The 22,295-nt window shown below is 39.1% G+C and overlaps 1 protein-coding gene across 4 annotated transcripts in view; it reads right to left on the reverse strand.

The window, feature by feature from the left end:
- Positions 1 to 22,295, reverse strand: part of PPP2R5E (protein phosphatase 2 regulatory subunit B'epsilon) — a 161,213-nt gene that overhangs the window by 73,068 nt on the left and 65,850 nt on the right. For all 4 annotated transcript variants that reach the window (XM_027111445.1, XM_027111446.1, XM_027111444.1 and 1 more), the window contains exon 3: positions 2,580 to 2,776. In XM_027111445.1, the coding sequence (XP_026967246.1) occupies positions 2,580 to 2,776 (197 nt within the window). The remainder of the gene's footprint in view (positions 1 to 2,579; positions 2,777 to 22,295) is intronic.

Raw genomic sequence — 22,295 nt, forward strand, 5'->3', positions numbered from 1 at the left:
GCGGTACGCGGGCCTCTCACTGTTGTGGCCTCTCCCGCTGCGGAGCACAGGCTCCGGACGCGCAGGCTCAGCGGCCATGGCTCACGGGCCCAGCCGCCCCGCGGCATGTGGGATCCTCCCCGACTGGCGCACGAACCCGCGTCCCCTGCATCGGCAGGCGGACTCCCAACCACTGCGCCACCAGGGAAGCCCAGGAGTCTTTCGTTTAAAGTTTTTTTGTTGGGGTAGAGGGGCATGGGGGGAGGTGATAAGAAGAGAAAATGGTCTCCTCTGAGAGACTCAAGCTGGTTTAGGACCAAGTTGGTTCACAGGAATGAATGGGTTTTTGGATTATGCCAGCTACTGGGTTTAAAGCTGAATATAATCCAATGACATCCAATATTTTCATCCTAATTTGAGAGCCTAAAATGCCCCTATTTTAAGAGGGAATTCATCTATTCATTCAACAATCTCCAGGTAGGCCTGGGCTACGAGGTATTACAGAGGCCACAGAGATGTGCAGGACAACTCGGAACAGTTCCTGCTTAGGAGTACTTACAGCCTAATTAGAAAAATCAGATAAACGTGCAAAAGGATTAAATAGCAGCAAATGAACAAATTCTAAAAGGGTGAGTTGCCAAGAAGTGGTAGAAGTGAAGGAAGGGAAAACTCTGGGCTTTTCAGGAACCAGTGGTAGCACTGTAAGCCAGACCTTGAAAGGAAGGGGCAAATCAGAATTAAAGGCAGGAGGGCAGGGAATTCACAAAGGTCCAGGAACAGGGAAAAGGGCTATTACAAAACAAATCCACAAATACCCAGATGTTCTCGCAGAAGGGCGAACTGAGGTGTGTCCGAGGATATCCATGGGGTCGTGGTTAAATAAATTATGGCACATCCACACAACGAAATGCAGCTATAGAATGAATGAGGCAGCTTTATATGTACTGATGTACATTATATACTGCTAAGTAAAAAAAGCAAGGCACAGAGAGTGTGTATACTATGCTACCATTTGTGTGTTTACAAAAAACAATATTTATACATATATGCTTGTATATGCTTCAATATTCACGGACTATCCATGGAAAGATATAGAAGAAATTTATAAACGGTGGATACCTCTGTTAGCTGAGGACATGGGTAGGTTAAAACCAAGGGACTGTGCTCTGCAGAAGGCAGGTAGACTAGAGAATATCCTAAGTATCAGGGTAAGAGGTTTAGAGAACATGCAAACTCTAGAGCATGGTTTCTCAACAGTGGCATCATTGACATTTGAGGCCAGATAATTCTTTGTTGTAGAATTATCTACAAAATTGTTGTACAATGCTGTCCTGTGCATTGTAAGGTGTTTAACAGCATTCCTGGCCTCTACCCACTAGATGCTGGTAGCACCCCACCTCCCACCCCTGGTTGTGACTCCCAAAAATGTCTCCAGACAATGCCAAGGGGCCCTGGCAGGGCAATCGCCCCTGGTTGAGAGCCACTGCTCAAGAACCACAATATAAACAGTTAGCATACAAACCCTGTTTTACGTTCCTATAAATTAACAAATGCAATATACACTCCAATATGGATCTGAGGAATATATTGGACATTGTTTTGAAATGACCTTCATATATCTGTCATAGTTTCTCAAGTTGTGATAATTCAGGTCCCTTCCCAAATCTGAACTATTCATTTTTAACCATAACTACCCCATCACAGATGTCTCTTTTCTGCATTTGTTGAATACAAGTGAAAAAGAAAGGCTAAGTACATTTTCAGCAGTACACAGAGGGTGGGCGAGATTCCCCAGTGGGCTTCCCATGATGCACTGACCCCCTTGGATCTCTTCAGCATAACTTCTCGAGTTAGTAGACCAGCCCCACTTCCTCCAGATATCATGTGCTCTCTAGATCCAAGATCTTCTAGGATGCCAAGGAAGGCAACCCTCCCACAGAAATCTAACAGAAAACTATATTTTGGCTCAGCTTCTGAAAAACTAATATAATTATTGACACAATAAGAACATAATTACTCATATTATGCTAATAATGGTTCTTCTCATAACTCTTAACGACCACACAAATTACAAGACGCTGTTCAAAAATAATGAAAGACATCACTCCTGTTTCTAAGATTATAAAGAGAATGAGTAGTTTATAAAGCCAAGAGAGGCTTTACCTAGATTCTACATATCACGATTTCATTCAGCTTAAAGCCATTTCTAATATACCACAGTGAATAGGCAGAAGAAAAAAAAATCAAGACATCCAACAGGCTTGAATATTTTTCAAACACAGATCTAAAACTTTTGTTGATTCTCCTGTGTCTTTTCTTTTCCCAATGCCAGAAATCCAGTAACACCCTGGCAATCTTTCTTCGTATTTTGAAATCACTGATTCCTCCAATACTGTTGTAGGTGAAAAGTTCTGGATTTCATTCTCATGAAATCATGCTCTTCAAATTTTAGTATTGTGCCAACTACTTGTGCTTAGCTCTCAGAAGGTTGGCTCTCATTTGTGGAGGTGACCTCCAGTGACCTGACCCTGCAGTAAATACACCTGTGAGTCCCTAAGGAAGGTGCTTAAATGTGTCCGCGGCGAAAAAAAGAAACTCACCATTCTAACTACTTCAGGGTAAGTCTGCTCTGTCAAACAGCCTCTGCTTATTGTAATGTAGTCCACCAGTTCATTAAGAGTGGAGCGCTTGTATTCTTTCATTTTAAGATCAGATAGCGTGTCCATGAAGTCAAAAATGACACAGCACTGCTGAAGTTTCTTTAGGAACAGTTCAGGCTGCTCTGAGGATGGAACGTCTAAGAAAAAAAAAGGAAATGGTGTAAGTCTGTCATCAATTTCTAGGTAACAGGAATTCTCTGTGAAAGTTAACTTCAAAAGCAAGCTCAAAAAAATAAGAATTCACATGACAACAGTGTTCTTTTAAACAGTTACACATGGGCAGGAGGGGATACCATATCCACTACTTCAGAGACCTTGTCTTTGGAAACTACATAGTACCAACGCAATTGACAGCATTTGCTATTCAGCCACCAAAGATTGACCAAAATCCCAAGAGCTGTTAGAGAGTTGAAGCAAATTTTAACCAAAAACGCCCCAATGTCAACACCCTTAAGCCAAAAACACTGAAAAAGGTCAAACTTTCCATTATAAGGTAGACACAGAAGTTTTCACTGTTGGTTTAAATTAATTTTACTAAAAAAATTTCAAAGCAGAAATGTCAGTTGATTCATTTTAATTTCATGCTGACATCCTTGGTATTTAAAGCAACTGTTGGGTGTGTGAGTTTATATTTCTTGTTTTGTTTTGGCTTGATATCTATGACGCTTCTTTGTCAAAGAAACTCAAAAAATCAACAAAATCAAGCAATACCAACTCTCTCAAAAAGGGCACATCAGTAATGGAACAATGCGAGCGAACTCTACTAAAATCTAGGCTCTCCCTTTTGACCCATCTTCTTCCTTTACGGTGGGAGAAAACCACTAACATTTTTATTAATATGTTCTCAGAATAAACATCTGTTCTTTTCCTACAGGCAGCAGGTCAGACATTTGGTTTGGTGTCGTTTCTAAAAAATATGTAGAAATTTTACACTAAAATTCCCCAGCGAGAATGGAAACCTGACCTACAGTTAGACTTGAAAGACACCAACTAAGTTGTCGATAGCTCTTTCCACTCCTATCTTCTTTCCACTACTTTATTTATTCCACCAAACTGGAGCTTCTCTGGAAAGGTGATGAAATTATAACAAGAGAACCTCTGCTGCCTTCATCCAAGGCGATTAACTCATTAATCCTCAGAACACTCTTTGAGGTAAGCAGGTGGCATCATTTTATTATTCTCTATTTTTCACAGAGAAAATTAGAGACGATCATGGAGGTCCCACAGTGAATGAGTTATGAAGCTGGGCTCAGCACCTGGGTCTCTAACCACACTCCCACATTCCTTCTGTACGACTCAAGAAGGACTTGAACAATGTTTGACCTGTCACTTGCTACCATCCTCAGTTGCCAGCCTCCCAGTAAGTGCTTTACAGTGGCCTCACAGCGTGGGCCACCTGCTCCCTGGAGGTAAGTGCAACGGCTAACAGCACCCATCTTACAGCCACCAGCAGCAGGGAGAGAGGGCTAGATTCCTAGTCACAGGATCCACATGACTCCTCTCCACAACCCCCTTGCCTCCCCACAGCCCACAACCCAAGCGCCAGCCCATGTACCCAGGACCTCATGGATGATTCCCCCCAAACACCACCTACTGACATCAACTTTGGGGTAAGCCTAGATGAGGTGCAATGGGCATCTGAAAGTATAGCATTTCCCTACCAGATATAAGGGAACAAGAAGTAGTCGATGTTTTTAAAGGTATATAGCACCACTGCTACTCTCAGCAAAAACAAGTTACATATTTAGAAATTATTCTCAACCAATGAGTTGCCCCTTCCACCCCATAAATCCCCAAAGGCCTAATGTATCTTATAGTCAAAGAATTGGGGATTTGAGTTCAGCCATGACATATGTCTTATTCTATGACCCTAGACTTCATCACTTCCGAAACATTTTAAGCTTTATAAGAACTAAATTTAGACAAACCAAGCTTTCCCTTTAATTGCTATTTGCTTCAGGTATTTACATAAACAAACAAAAACTAAACAAGGCTGCTCATCAACATGACTGTACATCGTTAACCAATGGCTAATTATATGTACACGACCATCATGGTTAATTACTGAAGTCTTCTAAGTTCTAAATCAGATTCCATACCTCAAATCTGAAGGGGAGTTTTGACACTGCACAGGGAACAAGAAAAGCCTTATTAATGGTACATTAAAGTCTTCAGGACAAATTTTAATTAATCCTATTTTTGATACAGTAACTTTAATAATGCTTAAAAAATCAGACCATGTACATGGAGAACTCCTTAACTCAGCATATATAAAAGCATCTATAAATGATAGCTTTTCCTCCGAAAAGCAAACCATCATTTAAGCAGTGACAACAATGATTACTCTTTGTGGTCACTGCAATGATACTCAAGAGATTCACATTTGGCTACTTAAAAAAATTCAGGCAGTTAACATTTAGTTCTTTTTCTTAATGTTAGACAGTTGAAATTTATTCTTTATTTATCCAAATTGATATAATGTCATAGACAAATGAGAGGCAGGCTATCTACCTAACCAATGGAATAATGATAATAGCTTACATTTATTGAGCACTGGGTACTATTCTAAGCACTTTACATATATTATATCTTATTTAGTCCTGACAACAACCCTATGCAGTAGGTACTATTCAATTTAACAGATGAGAAAACCAAGACACAGAGAGAGTCAGTGACCTGCGCAGGGTCTTAGAACTAATAAGCAGTGGAGACAGGATTCCCACTCAGGCAAACTGGCTCCAGAGCCTGAACTCTTCACCGCTGTGCAACAATCAACCTCAGTGAAACACAAGAGTGATACCATATTCCATAAAAGAGGGTATGTACAAAGAGAAAAGAGGAAGAAACAGAAAGAAATCAGCCAATTCATTTCCAACATGCCCTCATTATAGAGTATCATGCTGAACCCCTCTAGCCCATTCCCCAGAAATGAACACATACAGCAACAAGCTATGCTTTATCCTTTATCACAGACTAAATTCCTCTAAAATAACTTGCTTCACCTAAATTAAAGAATTTAAGTAATCAAGACTGACCAAAAGAAAAAAGGGGAATGGAGTCCTGAAAGAGCCAATTCCATTATAACAACTCCTTTAAATTGTGTTTTCATTCGTGCTGAAAGATGACCTAATTCACAACAGTCCAAGCATAGGGCTCTTCCTATAATGTTTGGCCCTCAGACTGCCCCACATAGCTGTGCTGCTCCCACCCTCCTTGCCCTCATTTCCCTAGACCCAGTGGGATATAAAAAAAAGTAGAATGTGAAAAGGTAGGACCAGCCAGGATCAGAGAAGGAACACTCTGAGTAGTGCAGAAGGTTCCAGTGATACAAGTTTAATGTCTATGGAACCAGTCCCAGTAGCAATACAAATATTCTTTTTAAAGAAACATTTGTGTGTAGCTGATTCACTCTGTTATAAAGCAGAAACTAACACACCATTGTAAAGCAATCATACTCCAATAAAGATGTTAAAAAAAAAAAAGAAACATTTGTAAAATGTATCAGGTACTAGGCCATAAAGAAAAATCTCATAAATGACAAAAAGAAGAAATCAGACAAGCAGTACATTTTGACCACATGCAGTAACACTAGATTTTAACAACTCAAAGCTACCCACCTCCCAAATCCAAGCCACCTGAAAATCTAAATGTTTAGTAACTTAGATGAAGGAAAAATATATATAGACATTCAAAATAAATGTAAACTAGAAAAATTAAGGGTCATCGCAGAATCCCAAAGCAAACCAGGCAATGGATGCTTGTGTCATCTATCTTCCAACAGAAACCTCTGTCCTGCACAGGCCGTCCCTAACAGCAGGAGAGGGATCCCATAGAATCATAACCATAAATAATGAGGAATCGGTAAGTGGTTATATAATACCATGCAGGTCATTAGCACAACAACCCACCCATCCAATGTTAGTATTCATTTAATGGGGAGAGTAACTGATCTAATGATCACAGCTTGATAAGATTCCATAAAGTCAGATTCCACTGCTCTGGAAAAACTCTTAGAATTAATTTAATTTCCAGAATATGTTTCTCACCCAGGGAAATAATGTACTGACCAGCTAAATGGTCGATGCTCTTGGCAGTTGCATTTCTTACTGTATTGTCCTTCTCTTTCCTTTTCAGCATTAGTCATTTTCTCACACGTGCTTTTCTATCACCATCTCTCAACAGCCTCCTATCAATTTTCATCAGTAAGTTGGGGAAATGATTACTCTCACCTCCAAGGTGTTCATACCCAAATAATTTTTAAATTTACAAGTGCAAAAGGTAATGGAAAAATGGGCACAGAATTCAACAGTAAAGGGAGGATGCAAGTACAGATTAAGGGACAAAGATTCTCCTGTGTCTAAAGAACAGTCAACGTGTATTATACACATTTAGTTACACAAGCACACGTGTGCACGCGTGCACATGCACACACACATACACACACACACACACACACACACGTCCCCTCACCCTCATTATGATTTTAAGGGCTGGTTGTTTATTGATTATTTATTTGTTTATAACTGGCAGAAGCTCCTTCCTGCCTAATCAAGAGCTTTCATTGTTCCATCCCATCTAAAGTTTGGGGCGTACAGTCATGGATCCAATATCAGCCCATCTTCCCTTGGGGCCTGACTCAGTCAAGACTTTGCAAAGCAGAAAGTAGCAAAGGTACAAGAAATAAAACATGAGCCCAATGTCCTTTGGGTTTGGTGCTCTGGGACTCCAATCAAATGAAATTGTTGAAAATCATTGCAACCTGCAAATGTGCCAACCGAGGAAATAAAGAAGGCCCACAACATTAAATTGATTAGACACAATATCACAGGAAGAAAGCAGATTGGTTTAAAAAAAAACAATGTGGGCTGATAAGTTATTTACACATAAGCTGTTTAAATGTATATAGATAAATTTTCCATAAAATGGTCATGTTTGCATTGGAAGCTAAGCAGTAACATTGTTTGAGCTCCTGATGAACAATATTTATAGCTGGTTATTCCCATTCAAAGGAAATGGAAAAAATATTCTTCTAAATTAACAATGCTTTTCACCTGAAAATGCCCTACAATATTACACACTTCGCCCTTCTACATCCATTTCCCCTATTCTCACAAAAAATAAAGGTACCTGCAGAGATTGAGCATGTAAATGTGGTCTTTGATCCCTTCCACCTCATCCTTTAGAACTTTCCTTAAGGTGAACACATCCCCATCCAAGTATGCGATCAGTCCCTCACAAACGACCCTCCAAAACTTCAACAAAGTCAATGAAAATTGTACCTGCATATGCATATGAGAATATATTTACAGAAAATTAGTCTCACAGCACTGAGAAGAGCTTAGCACTAAGATATTAAGTTGACTTAGCCTTGAAGGACTAAAGTGTGGTATGTTAGCACATGTGGTAAAATGCCTAATAGCCTGTCCATGTGGTCTGTCTAAACCCGTGCCACCAACTTTACATCTAAACATAGATACAACAGGTAGCATTCCCTTTTTGTCATACCTATTTCAAAAATCCTAAAAAGAATCCTATTTTATTTGTGGAACTATGCTTCCATTACGAATTGCTTTTGACACTTGAGAAAAAAAATCACAGACATAGCCAACAATATTTCATTAAAACAAGAAGACCACTATAAATCCTTACAATGAATCAGATAAGAAAATTAGGCTTCATGTACTATGAACTGAACCCAAGTATACCATGTTGGTTACACAACATAGTTCCATGTTAATAAGCAAATAAGAAACTGACATGTGAGCTAAAATAAGTATTAAATACCTGACCATTCCAATTACTTTATTACTGTATTCAAAATAGGGGTTCCAAAAAAGTTTGTTGTGGATGATAGTGGTGGTAGTCGTGGTGTGTTTCCACTACAAGGTATTTGTATTTTATAGAAGCAGCTCATGTGATTTCAATGTGTGACCACAGCTGAAAACCACTGTTTTTAAAGTAATAACTTTTCAAATCCTTCTTTCATCTCCTTCACCTTTGAAATTCTCTTTCTCAGTTTATTTAAAGCTAACAGTGAAAATTTCTGGTTTTCAAGCAAAGGCAGGTCCCTGGCGACACCTACAGCAGTGAAAGCATTCCTTCTTTGCCTTGGCTATAAATATGTGAATGTAGAATTGGCTGCTTTTAGAACTCTTCGCAGTCTATTAGGAAGATCGAAAAACACTTTGCTGATTATTAGCATACACCTTTTTTTTTTTAGGGTCAAAACATGTCTCATAGAACTACTACACCAATAAAAAAAGTATCAAAAGAAGGAAACCAAGGTGTATTAATTAAACAACAAACCATAAAGCAGATAAGGCCACTACTGATATTTCAAGGTAAAAAAGAATGATGACAATGTTAACGAACATTTACTATTGCAAAGCATTGTGCTAAGCTCCTGACACACATTATCCCTTTTAATCCTCAGAAGACCTTATGAGTGGCCACTATTAATATCCCAGTTTTTCAGATGAAAAAGAAGAGGCCCAGACGGCTAAGTCGCTTACCCAACATCACCCACTACTAAGGACCGCAGCTAGAATCTGAACCCAGGTAGTCTTACTCCAGTGCCCTCACCAATAACAATAATGATGATGATGATGGTGATGACTGTGATAAATAGTAGCAGCTAACAACCACCACCACCACTGGAGCAATGGGTAAATTGTCATGGCTGGTTATTTGTTTAAGAAAAGATGTAATCTGAAACTAAAGGAAAATTTGGTTGACTTTTCTGCCAAGTATTTACACGTTGTAAAACTTAAACAGCACAATATTAGCCTTAAATGAGTGAACAATAGTAGGTGGGTAAATTAAAGTTTTAAATAATAATCATACATTAATGATTCCTCCCAGCTTGGACAATCAACATGTATTATTATTCTTTCATGGATCTCTCCAGTTATCCTTTCCCAAAAGCTGACAAACATGTACACTCCAGTTTATAAGCAAAACCCAAAGGTGACCACTAACGCAGAATAGTGGCCTCAGCGTCAAAATCACAGGATTCAGAGCTTTCACATTGTTTTGACACTATGTTCTAATCAGAATAAATAGGAAACACACACATGCACACACACATACCCATTTCTAATAAATATTTCTGTTTCCAACCTTTCATAATTCTCCCTCATGCTTTACCTTCTAATGCCAAGGTGGTCATTGAAACTTGTCAGGACAAGAAAAATAAAACATTTAAAAATTGATCAATGCCTAGGGGCTTCCCTGGTGGCGCAGTGATTAAGAATCTGCCTGCCAATGCAGCGGACACGGGTTCGAGCCCTGGCCCGGGAAGATCCCACATGCCGCGGAGCAACTAAGCCTGTGCGCCACAACTACTGAGTCTGAGCTCTAGAGCCCGCGAGCAACAACTACTGAGCCCACATGCCACAACTACTGAAGACTGCACACCTAGAGCCCGTGCTCCGCAACAAGAGAAGCCACGACAATGAGAAGCCCGTGCACCGCAACGAAGAGTAGCTCCCGCTCACCGCGACTAGAGAAAGCCCACGCACAGCAACGAAGACCCAACACAGCCAAAAATTCTTTATAAAATAAATAAATACATTTATTTTTTAAAATTGATCAATTCCTAATTATAGGTATGGATTACTTTCCTGCCACCAAACTTATCAACAGGATAGAAGCCACCATAGCTTCTGACTAACACAGTCAATCTCTCTACTATCAATTCATTACCTACGGGCTTTTTTGCAGAGGTGAGACACCAGGAGTATAGGGACCAGGGCCTTTTGAATATAAGGAATTCCTGAAGCATGCCGGGCTATACCAAAATAAATAAATAAATAAGGGGTGCAAGAATTAATTATACAGTGTTCTAAAGTATCCCTGACAGTGGCTCCCTCTGAGGATTTTACCAGTAAAATTATTAAAAAGAGCAGGTTGACTTTTTTTTATTTCAGGAAAAGGAATTAAAATAATAACTAGCCACCACCTATTTCCACTATAATTTCATAAAACAAAAGGACCTTTAGGATAGTAAAAGAAGAGGAAGGGCAAACCTAGAAATCCTTACTTAAAAAGGAGGGTGGCAATCCTCCACACATAGGTACACACGCGTGCATGCCTGCACACATGCGAGCACATACACACACGGAGATGTGTTTTCTCTCGATCTTGCTTCCCTTCTACTTCTTTTTCACTTTGCCCAGTAACAACTTTTCCACTAGTCTGTATCTGGGAATCTCTGAGCCACATCACTCCTTTGTTCCAACATTTCTAGCATGGATAACAGACGTCCAGCTGTAATGACAGTACTAATTTCCATTGTATTTAGACGACTGTAAAAGCTGAGAAGATCATCATATACCCTGCATTAGTATAGAAGTACCTCACTCTATGGCAGCCATGGAGCCCTTAGAAATCCTGTAACATAAAAATCCTTATAAAACTTTATACATAACTCCATTCAAGGATTTGCCACATTACATTGGGACCTTTTTTTTTTTAACCGATGAATCATGTGTCTTGTTCTTCTTTTAATACCCAGCCCCTAAAAGAAGTTTCTAGAATATGGCAGGCACATAATAAATGCAGGTTGAGTCAATAAATTCTACATATTGAATCTTATTTCTGCATATTTTTAACTGTAAATTAGAACTTTATTCCTCTAGAAATAAAATTATACTGAAGAATAGAGGAAAAGGTTTAATATAACATATTTAATAGAATAAATTATTTCCTAATATTTTAATAATACCAAGTCATGAAATGCAAATTTTAAAACTAAGATGGACTAAGTATAAGTCAGACAGAGAAAGATAGATATTGTAGGATACCGCTTATATGTGAAATCTAAAAAAGTCAAACTCTTAGAAACAGAGACTAGAATGGTGGTTACCAGGGGTGGAAGGGTACAGGAAATGGAGAGATGTTGGTCAAAGAGTATTAACTTCTAGTTATAAGATGAAAAGGTTTGGGAGATCTGATGAAAGCATGGTGATTATAGTTAATAGGGCTATATTATATACTTGAAAGTTGCTAAAAGAGTAGATCTCAGATGTTCTCACCACAAAAAAGAAATCATAATTATGTGACCAGATGGAGGTGTTACCTAACAGCACGGTGGTAATCATTTGGCAATATATGAGTGTATCAAATCAACATACTGTATACCTTAAACTTACACAATGTTATATGCCAATTATATCTCAAAAAAAACTAGAAATAAATAAAATTTTAAAATAGGATGGTTTTTAATGATACATTTATGAAAGTTAAAAAAAAAGAAGTCCAGCTGACTTGACAAAAACCTAACTAAAAAATGCATGATTCCTTAGTTCTTTGAACTATCTACCCCTATTAATATCCAAAAAGATAATGTCTTACTTTCTAACACTTTCTAAAGAAAAAATCTGGCTGACTTTTAAAAACAAACAGAGTGGTTTATATTCACGGATGAGAGAAAAATGCAACAGAAAAAAATATTCAAAATGAAGGTGAATGCACAAAACTAATGAAGTAGTATTACTTGGAATGCCCTTCATAGCAAAAATATACTAATAATTTTGTCAAGTGTATCATTAATAAATGAAAAGTGGGAGATCTGGTGCAAAGAGCATAGGCTTCACGTTCATTCACCAAATATTCACGGAACACTCACTGAGGTCTAAGCACTGCAGGGATATCACAACGAAGAAAAGAGACAAAAACCCCTTCTCTTCACAGAGCTTTACATTCCAGCAGCAATAGATAAATAGCTACAACTAAAAATAATAAATACATTGTATGGTATATGCTCTGGGGGAAAATATACAGGGCAAGGGGGATGAGGCATGTTGGGTTGGAGGGTATGATTTTAAGTGGAATATTAACCTGAAAGATGGCATTTGAGCAAATACTTGAAGGAGATGAGGTAGTCAGCCAAGAGGATATCTGTGGGGAAAGTGCCTGAGCAGAGGGATAGTAAACACAAAGGTACCCTGGCAGCAGGGAGTGTGCAGGTCAATCTGAGGATCAGCAAAGAAGCGAACATGGCTGGAGCCTGAGCGGAAAGTAGGGAGATGGGTCAGAAGAGTAAGGGACGAGGAGTGTAGGAGATCATGTTGGGCCTTGGGAAACACTGTAAGGACTTTGTCCTTGACTCCAGTTCAGAAATGGAATCACACCTTTATGGTTTACTAGGAGATACTGGACAAACCACTTACTTCTCTGAGCATTAGTTTCCTTATCTGTAAAACTGAGAAAATGTACTGCACAGGGTTGAGTGAGAAGTAAATGAATAAGTGTTTTGTAGGCTGTAGAGTGCTTTCCAAAAGTACTTTCAAAAAGTTATCCTTTATTTGACAAACATCTATCAAATATCTACAACATACAGTATGGAATCAATTCTCTATTTTATAACTCCTATTAAAACTATTTTCTGTATAGAAAGACTTACATTTACTTTTTTGGCACATCTTCAAAATTACTTTAAAAGCATTTACAAAATAAATTCTGAAATAAAGTTTTTGAAATATTAATTTTTGAAATTTTATCGAATAATACCAAAGTTCAATTAAACAAAGGCCATCTATTTAAAACCCTCAGATAGGGACTTCCCTGGTGGTGCAGTGGTTAAGAATCCGCCTGCCAATGCAGGGGACACGGGTTCAATCCCTGATCCGGGAAGATCCCACACGCCGAGGAGCAACTAAGTCCATGTGCCACGACTACTGAGCCTGCGCTCTAGAGCCCGCGAGCCACAACTACTGAGCCCACGCACCACAACTACTGAAGCCCGTGCGCCTAGAGCTTGTGCTCCGCAACAAGAGAAGCCACCGCAATGAGAAGGCTGCACACTGCAGCAAAGAGCAGCCCCCGCTCACCGCAACTAGAGAAAGCCCGCGCAGAGCAACAAAGACACAACGCAGCCAAAAATAAATTAAAAAAAAATAAAGTTCTTAAAACTGCTGTGAATTCAGAACACAATGATAAAAAAATTTATTAAAAAAAAAAACCTCAGATAACCACAATTTGTCTTCTCTCCCACATTTGGCTTTTAAGATAAGGAGTAAATCATAAAATCATAATCTGATTAAAAAGTAATTAATAGAAAAAACAACTGGGATGTGCCCAAGAGTCAGCACTGTTAAAGCCCAATTTTCAGCCAGGTTCAAAAGTATAAGCAACAAAAATCTTCAAAAAGACTACTTTCACTTGTGCCATGATTATAAGGTAAGAAATAAATTAATGGGATTATAGATTTTTCAGCAAGCACTTATCCTTCAGTTGACCCTCCCCCACCAAAAAAAGAAAAAACTGCAATTAAAGAACACATTATTTTCAAGTATTCAGCTAATTGACCCGCCCCCACGCAAACCCCTTCCCAAGGGATTACTTCTGCAAGGGATAAAAATGGCCTATCTACTTTCCATTTGTTTTGAGGATTAACATCAGGGGGAATCAGTTCAGAATGAGATGAACCTCAGCTATTTTAACAGTATGATATGAGGTTTAAAAACAAGTTAGATATATATCACATTAACATCAATTAAGCCCATGTCTGCTATTTCACACCTAGCTGACACCAAAGATATCATTAAACTTTTTCTAAAAAAAGATTTAAAGCACAGAAAAGAGTCAATGCAATGTTGCAATGCCAGCTTAGAGATGCTATTTCTGAACCTCAGCTGAGAGTTTTAAACATGAGACCTTAAGCTCCCGAGAGTGACAGAGGACTCCGTGAGTACAGTGGAATGGCCTCTAATCCCAAAAGTAATAAAGAGTGTATATGTACAATTAAAGTCATAATCTGGGCAATAAAATCCAGTGATGGCATGTAGTACACCACACTAATTATGGAATGTGCCTATGATTCATACAAACTAACAGAAATTAAATATAAATGTAAAGCCCATATATAAGGTTTGAGGAAATCCAAAATTCAGATTTGAAATACCATACTAAGAAAAATGAAATCCATTTTGAAACCTTATTTCTTATTATGTATAAAAACAGTACTGTCAAGTATAAAACAACAGAGAGACAGGAACTTACATGTACGTACCCATGTATTACGTACATATGTATGCATAACAGTGAGTGCATGACTCCAAAATGGAAACTTAGAGAAAAGTAGTACAGAAATTTTGTAAAAGACAAAGAATGTATCTGGAAAGCTTAACACCTCCAGAGCAGAGAAGCATTTTAAAACACTAAATAGTAAGATATGATAGGAGTTAGAACCAGAATATTTATGACATAAGTCCCTTCTTTGCTATTGACTTCCTGGCCACAAATATCTGTCACCAAAGGTAGGAAGAGTCATTGAAACCTGAAGATAAGCATGCTAACGAGGCAATTGTAAGCACAAGCCTCTTTACTGAATCTAGATGTAATTCAGCATTCTATACCCAATGTGGTACCCCAGGGCTTAGCTAAACATGCCACTGGGCAGTACAAACATTTTCTCTTCAGTTATGCTAAAAATGACTTTTAGGAAACATATTCTACAACTGTATCTTCCACTTAAGGAGCCAGACCAAATATGCAAAATAAGATCTGGCGTTAATAAGAGTAATAAAATTAACACTAAGCAGGGCACCTAAGTCTACTATGTCAAAAGTTTGTCAGTTGTAATTCTGTAGGAACATCACAGAAATGTTTACAATGCCAAATTAAGTTGATTTCTTTCAGCACAATTTCTTTCACAATTAAAAATTGGAAACTTGAAAAAAATATAAACTCATTCTCCATTCTTCCAAATGGCTGAGATTATTCTTCAGGTCCCACACTTTGAAGTGAGGGGCCTGGGTTCTAACCAGGCTCCACGGTGTACCAGCTTGGCAATTTGGGGAGTAGGATGGGGCCTAGGTTCTAACCAGGCTCCACGGTGTACCAGCTTGGCAATTTGGGGAGTAGGATGGCAGTTAAGACAATGGGCTACAAAATCAGACTGCCAGAATGCTGGATTCCAAGCCTGGCTTTGTCACTTCCTAGGTGGAAAACCAGAGGTGAGACTGAGTGCATTCGTTTCCTCAGGTAAATGAGGGCATAAGAGTAGTACCTACCTCATATGATTGACTTAAGGATTAAGTGATTGAATAAAAATAAAAACACATAGAACAATGTCTGGAACACTTTAGGTGCTTAATAAACTTTAGCTGCTACATTGTTGTTGTTAAAAAGCACTGCTGGGCTTCCCTGATGGCGCAGTGGTTGAGAGTCCACCTGCCGATGCAGGGGACGCGGGTTCGTGCCCCGGTCCGGGAGGATCCCACATGCCACGAAGCGGCTGGGCCCGTGAGCCATGGCCGCTGAGCCTGCGCGTCCGGAGCCTGTGCTCCGCAACGGAAGAGGCCACAACAGTGAGAGGCCCGCGTACCGCAAAAAAAAAAAAAAAAAAGCACTGCTGAGACTATCCTTTGCAAAATGAATCTAAGAAGAGTAGCTCTGTCACAGTGACAGCTCAAACATTTCATAATACATAAAATGTTTCACACAATGCCTGGCACATGGAAAATGTTCCATATATGTCAGCTTTCTAAAAAATACCTAACAAATGAACAACATAAATTGATGACACACGTAGGGTTTCTTTCCTCCCTTTTTGTGTGTGTGTGTCCAATTGTGTAAGCCATATTTGAAGAAAATAATATTGAGCTTTTGACCTACTAATATCCAGTGAGATTACTTCGAAATAAAATTGTAATTTGATTAGAGGAAAGGTGAAGATGCTGAATCAATTCAATACGTGAAATGATTCCGCCGTCAGGACATGCATCAGCAATGTGTCAAAATCCTGAAGGGTGAAGAGAGTCAGCATTTGGATGAATGAATGATGGCCTAACAGAGCACTGGGAACAGAAAAGCAAGAATTTCTGAGAAGTACAACAAACTGGAGGAGCACTGCCAAGACCAGGACCCACCAGGTTCTCACACATTCTCAAAGATCCCTTCAGATACAATCAGGTTTATGCAAAGTTTGCAAAGGAAAGAAAAATAAACAGTGTTTCACAGCTTTGTCCTTCAAGCCTAAATTTTAAAATAATATTAGTATTCACAGATGTTAATACTTATAAATTTTAGCTAAAAGTAATAACAGTAATTTACACTTAAAGCGTTCTTTACAATAACATATTTATAACAAACATTACTGACCTCCCACTAAAATAACATCAAGTACTGAACCACTTCAAAGTATTTTGTAAACGTTTTTTCTTTTCCACACACTCTGTTATTTAAAGATCTAAGGTGTTAGTTAAAATTCTGCAAACTTTTTATAGCCTCCTACAAGGCTTCAGGCTAAGTCTGGAAGGAATATGATAGGTAGTTTCAGGCTTCCCAGAACAAGTATTCACTTAGAATCTACTATGTTTAACTTAATAATCAATCATTCATTCATTCATTCCACAAATATTTACAGAACACTTTTTACATGCCAGGCACTAGTTTAGGCCTTAAGTACACATTTCTGAGCAAGATCAAACAAGATTCTAGCCTTCATGAAGCTTACAGACCGAAAAGGAAGAAAACCTAATTAAACGGTCATATACATAAATATAAAACAGGCTGCACTATGAAGAAAAGGTACAAGATACTATAAGAGCATATACTGCAGAGAATAAAAAAAGAAGTGGTGCTTGTCCTCAAAAAAATTCAGTCTGGTGGGAAGCAAGATTAACATATATAAATAAGAGCAAAAAATATAAGAAAAATGCAATGAAGTACCTAAATGTCATGGACTAAAAGACAGGAAAGTAAAAGCATTTAGCGAGGACCTAAAATATTCCAGCCAGGGTCCTTCCACGTATTCTCTCATTGAGGCCTTGCAAAAATCCTGAAAGGTAGGCATTAATATTCCCATTTTACAGGTAAGAAAACTGAGGCTGCAAGATATTCAGTTTTATTAGTATGGGCCAATAACCGTGGTGTAGAAGCAGTTTCATTATACAGAACCGGAAGGTATGATAACTTTACATCAAAATGGAATCCTTCTTTGACATTAATTTGGACACATAGATGTGGCAACAGGAATGTGGAGACCAGAGCAATGAATCTGTCCTCCTCATCCTCTACTTCCCTTTTTACAGCCCACCTCCAACCCTCCAAGGCACACGGTATTTTCACAATCACACCCTGCGCTCATGACCTTTCCACACTTACAAATATCTGCCTTGTCCTCTGAAAATATGGTTGATTACCCTGAATGCTAAAGGGCTAATGGGTTTACCCCCACAAAGAAACATATTTATACTATTGCAAAAACTTCATAAACAATAACAAAATGGCTTCATCCAATGGTCTAATTTGAATAATGGAAATTTCAAACAAAATGGGCAAGTTACTTGGAGCCCCTCCAGCGACATCTGTATTACTTTCACGTCATCGTAAGGCAAGCCTTATCAACAGATCTTGGGCAGGAATAAAAGAACACATCTGGATAAAAAGAGAAAATATCTTTCTTTTCTTCCCGTTTTACTGAGATATAATTGACATACAGCACTGTACGCGTCTAAGGTGTGCAGCACCATGATTTGATCTACACACATCATGAAGTGATCATCATCATAAGTTCAGTGAACATCCATCATCTAATATAGATACAAAGTTAAAGAAATAGAAAAAATATTTATTTTCTTGTGATGAGAACTCTTAGGATTTACTCTCTTAACAACTATCACATATAACACACAGCAGGGCTAATTATATTTATCATGTTGTACATGACATCCCTAGTACTTATTTACCTTATAACTGGAAGTTTGTACCTTTCGGCTGCCTTTACCCAATTCCCCCTTCCCTCACCCTCACTCACCTCAGCCTTAAAAAGATGAAATATATATTCTGAAGTTTAAAAAATTTACATTGGGGCTTCCCTGGTGGCGCAGTGGTTGAGAGTCCGCCTGCGGATGCAGGGAACACGGGTTCGTGCCCCGGTGCGGGAAGATCCCACATGCCGTGGAGCGGCTGGGCCCGTGAGCCATGGCCGCGGAGCCTGCGCATCCGGAGCCTGTGCTCCGCAACGGAGAGGCCGCAACAGTGAGAGACCCGCGTACCGCAAAAAAAAAAAAAAAAAATTTTACATTGTTCGTTCATACCATTAGTGCGCACTGAGTTCACAAAGTTAACCAAGCAATAGCTTCTGAGCCATTGCCCTTCCCTGAAGTCCAAAGTCTTGAGAGTTACCAAGCACTGCATGCAAACGACAATGTCTCTTTGAAAGGGTAAAGTGCAGCAAGCTCAGCAGAGCTTGAATGACATTGAATGACCTTCATCCAGAGCTCGGAAATTCTCATACTACCTAAATTGGAAAAAAAAAAAAAATTTTTGCACCAGATTCTCTGTGGGAATAGAAAGCACATGCTAAAATGTGTATGTTTCCAACTTCCAATAAAACCAGATGCTTTATCTATATAGATTGTTCATGGACCCAGATGGGCCAGGAGAACCTCATTCACACAACTCTCATTAGAGTATTTTTCAAAATCCATCCTCTGTTGAAAATACCATGATCTCCTACAGACAATCTGCCCTTTTAGGATCTGCAACACTATAAACAATGTCAAAATATATTAGTTCATGAATGAATAAATCAAAATAAACAAGAGCCACCAAGGACAGATCAGGTATGAAAAAAAAGAAACACATTTTCAAGAGCCATTTCCTGTCTCACAATAAATAGTTCTTTCGGAAAACCTTGAATGAGTCACCCTTTCCCAGCCATATCATGTATACATAATAATAGTAAGAACTCAGTAAGCACTTACTCTGAGACAGTCACTATTCTAAGCAGTTTACATGTATTAACTCATGTAATCCTTTCTACAATATTGTGCAGGAGGCATTATTATCCTTATTTTACATACAGGAAATTTGAGTCCCAGAGAGATTTAGTAACTTGCTCTCGGTCACACAGCTGGAAAGGAGCCCTGCTGAGCCTCAGACTCGGGCAATCTGGCACCTGTACACTGTATCACCTCTGCTAGAGAGTAACATGAGTTGGCTTATCAATAACCACTTTTGCTGTTTCATCTCATACCTACAACATACACTAGAGGGACTATCTGAAAAGGTTAATCCTCTTAATAGATTCTTTGATATAGACTGAGGCAGGCATGAGCTCAGTGATCTATCTCCACTTTGACCAAACAAAATGCAAGTACCAGGGTTATACAGATTCTCTAGCTGGCTTGTTATTTCTGTTAATATTTAAAGGACCTCTTTATGTTGGTGTTAAGTCTTTCAAATGATGATTACAAGTCTTCTCTGGCCTTCCAACATTCTCCTTTGCACCTAAGCTGCCTTACCTTAAAGAGTTCAACATTCTTTCTGTTTGGCTTTAATTTACTTTTCAGGGAAACGTAATGACACAGAGGTTTAGCTGTTGCATTTTGTTCTGGAACACTTGACATTTGTTGATCCTTCATATGTTTTGATAAGATGAGTCAAACTGAGTGTTCAACCCTTTGTTATCACTGGCAGGGCCTAAGGTCAAGAAGACATCCAGCAGGTAGATGGCAATGCGACTTAAGGGAAGCACGAATAGGACAAGGAATAAACAAAGGAAAGGTAAGAAGACATTTTCGGCAAGAAGAACATGGAGGTTAAGAGTGAGCACACTGGGGCTTCCCTGGTGGCACAGTGGTTAAGAATCCGCCTGCCAATGCAGGGGACACGGGTTCGAGCCCTGGTCCAGGAAGATCCCACATGCCTCAGAGCAACTAAGCCCGTGCACCACAACTACTGAGCCTGAGCTCTAGAGCCCGTGAGCCACAGCTACTGAGCCCACATGCCACAACTTCTGAAGCCCGCGTGCCTAGAGCCCGTGCTCTGCAACAAGAGAAGCCACTGCAATGAAAAGCCCGCGCACCGCAAGGAAGAGTAGCCCCCACTCGCTGCAACTAGAGAAAGCCAGCGTGTAGCAGCAAAGACCCAACACAGCCAAAATAAATAAATAAATAAATAAATAATTTTTTTAAAAAAAGAAAAGAGTGAGCACATTACATGGGAAATATGAGAAGATATGCAAAACTGACTGGATAGAGGGGATAGGTGAGTGGGAAGAGTAGGAAATCAGAGTGAAGAATTAGAACAGACCTGGCCTCAAAGGATAATAATCTACATGATAATCTGGGTTTCATGCAGCTGACAACAGAGATCTGTTGGGCAGGAGCAAACACGATAAGTGTTTTAGAGAGGTTTGGACAGAGGCAATTAAATTAGCTAAAACTCTGTCACCAAAACCAAGCATGAAGAGTTATGACAGCCTACACTACACTGATGGCAATGGAGGAATGGAAGAAAAGGAAGTCTGAGATACGTTTAAAAGACAGGAACAAAGGGATTTTTTTTTTTTTTGGTCATACTAGATATAATGAAAAGGAAAGACAGTCAAAGATTACTAATGTTTCCAGGTTGAGAGAATGATGATACTGCTGATAAAAATGGAATCATCAGAGAGGGTTTATAAAGGAAGCTCATGTATTTCAGTGTTGGGGACAATGGAGTGTGAGGTTAACTCCAGGGCATGCAAGGGAAGAGAAATTCATGACAGCATTGGAAACATGGGGCTAAACTAGAGAATAGAGATTCCAGAATTTTCCCATAAAGGTGAAAGTCAGAGAAACAGATAAGCTCAATGACAAAGCAAACGGAGAACTAAGAACAGAAGGTTAAAAATAGAACCATAAAGTGGCTAGAAACAAGATAAAGAAAACTCAACAACGAGGCAGAAAGCTCAGTGTGGCATGGGACAGAGGACCAAGAAGATGAAGTGTCAACCAAAAACAGTAAGTAGAGCTTCTAATCCACATCCAATGCTAACAGTGTATGACAGACATACAAGTGGAAAAAACTTCCTCTGTAGTCTTAAAGAAATTCTCCTGATGCCAATGAAACAAACAAAACAAGTTCCCAAAGAGGTCTGAGAGATATCCAATGAAATCAAAGACTTGGGAGACTGGGACAGGGCTAGTTGTAATTTGGCTTTGATGTGGTTTTTATCAAATTAAGAGAAGAAACAAGAGGGAAACGAGACAAGATGAAAGAGGAAAAAAATCAAGTCCATTCAAGCTCTTAGACACTCAGGAGTTTTAACCTACATGCTTTTGATTTCAATATTAAATTTTAATTAGTAATGTCAAAAAAATTGCACGAAAAAAGCCAAGGTGAAGAGAGAAGAGCAAAAGGTAAAGGTAAGGACCTTGGATTTAATTCCAGATGCAGTGAAAATCCATGGTAATGTTAAAGCCTGAGGGAGAGACATAGCATACGATTTCTACTTTTAAAAAGATTACTGTGGTCACTATGAGCTGAATGAATGGAAAAGGGGCAAGAGAAGAAGTAGGAAAACCAATTAGACCACTGGTATATAAAAGGCTACCACTATGAGTCGCTATAATGACTGGAGACAAAGCGGACAAATTAGAGATATATATTGGACATGGCATCAAAAGTACTTGCTGCTCTCCACAGATACACCAGAAATACATCTACGCGTGGAACAACTCCTACAGAACACCTACTGAACGCTGGCAGAAGACCTCAGACCTCCCAAAAGGCAAGGAACCCCCCACGTACCTGGTTAGGGCAAAAGAAAAAACTAAACAGAGAAAAAAGGATAGGGACGGGTCCTGCACCAGCGGGAGAGAGCTGTGAAGGAGGAAAAGTGTCCACACACTAGGAAGCCCCTTCGCGGGTGGAGACTTC

Source organism: Aethalodelphis obliquidens, unplaced genomic scaffold (genome assembly GCF_003676395.1).
Source record: "Aethalodelphis obliquidens isolate GAN/ISIS:26980383/991018 unplaced genomic scaffold, ASM367639v1 scaffold10, whole genome shotgun sequence".
Taxonomy (NCBI): Eukaryota; Metazoa; Chordata; class Mammalia; order Artiodactyla; family Delphinidae; genus Aethalodelphis; species Aethalodelphis obliquidens.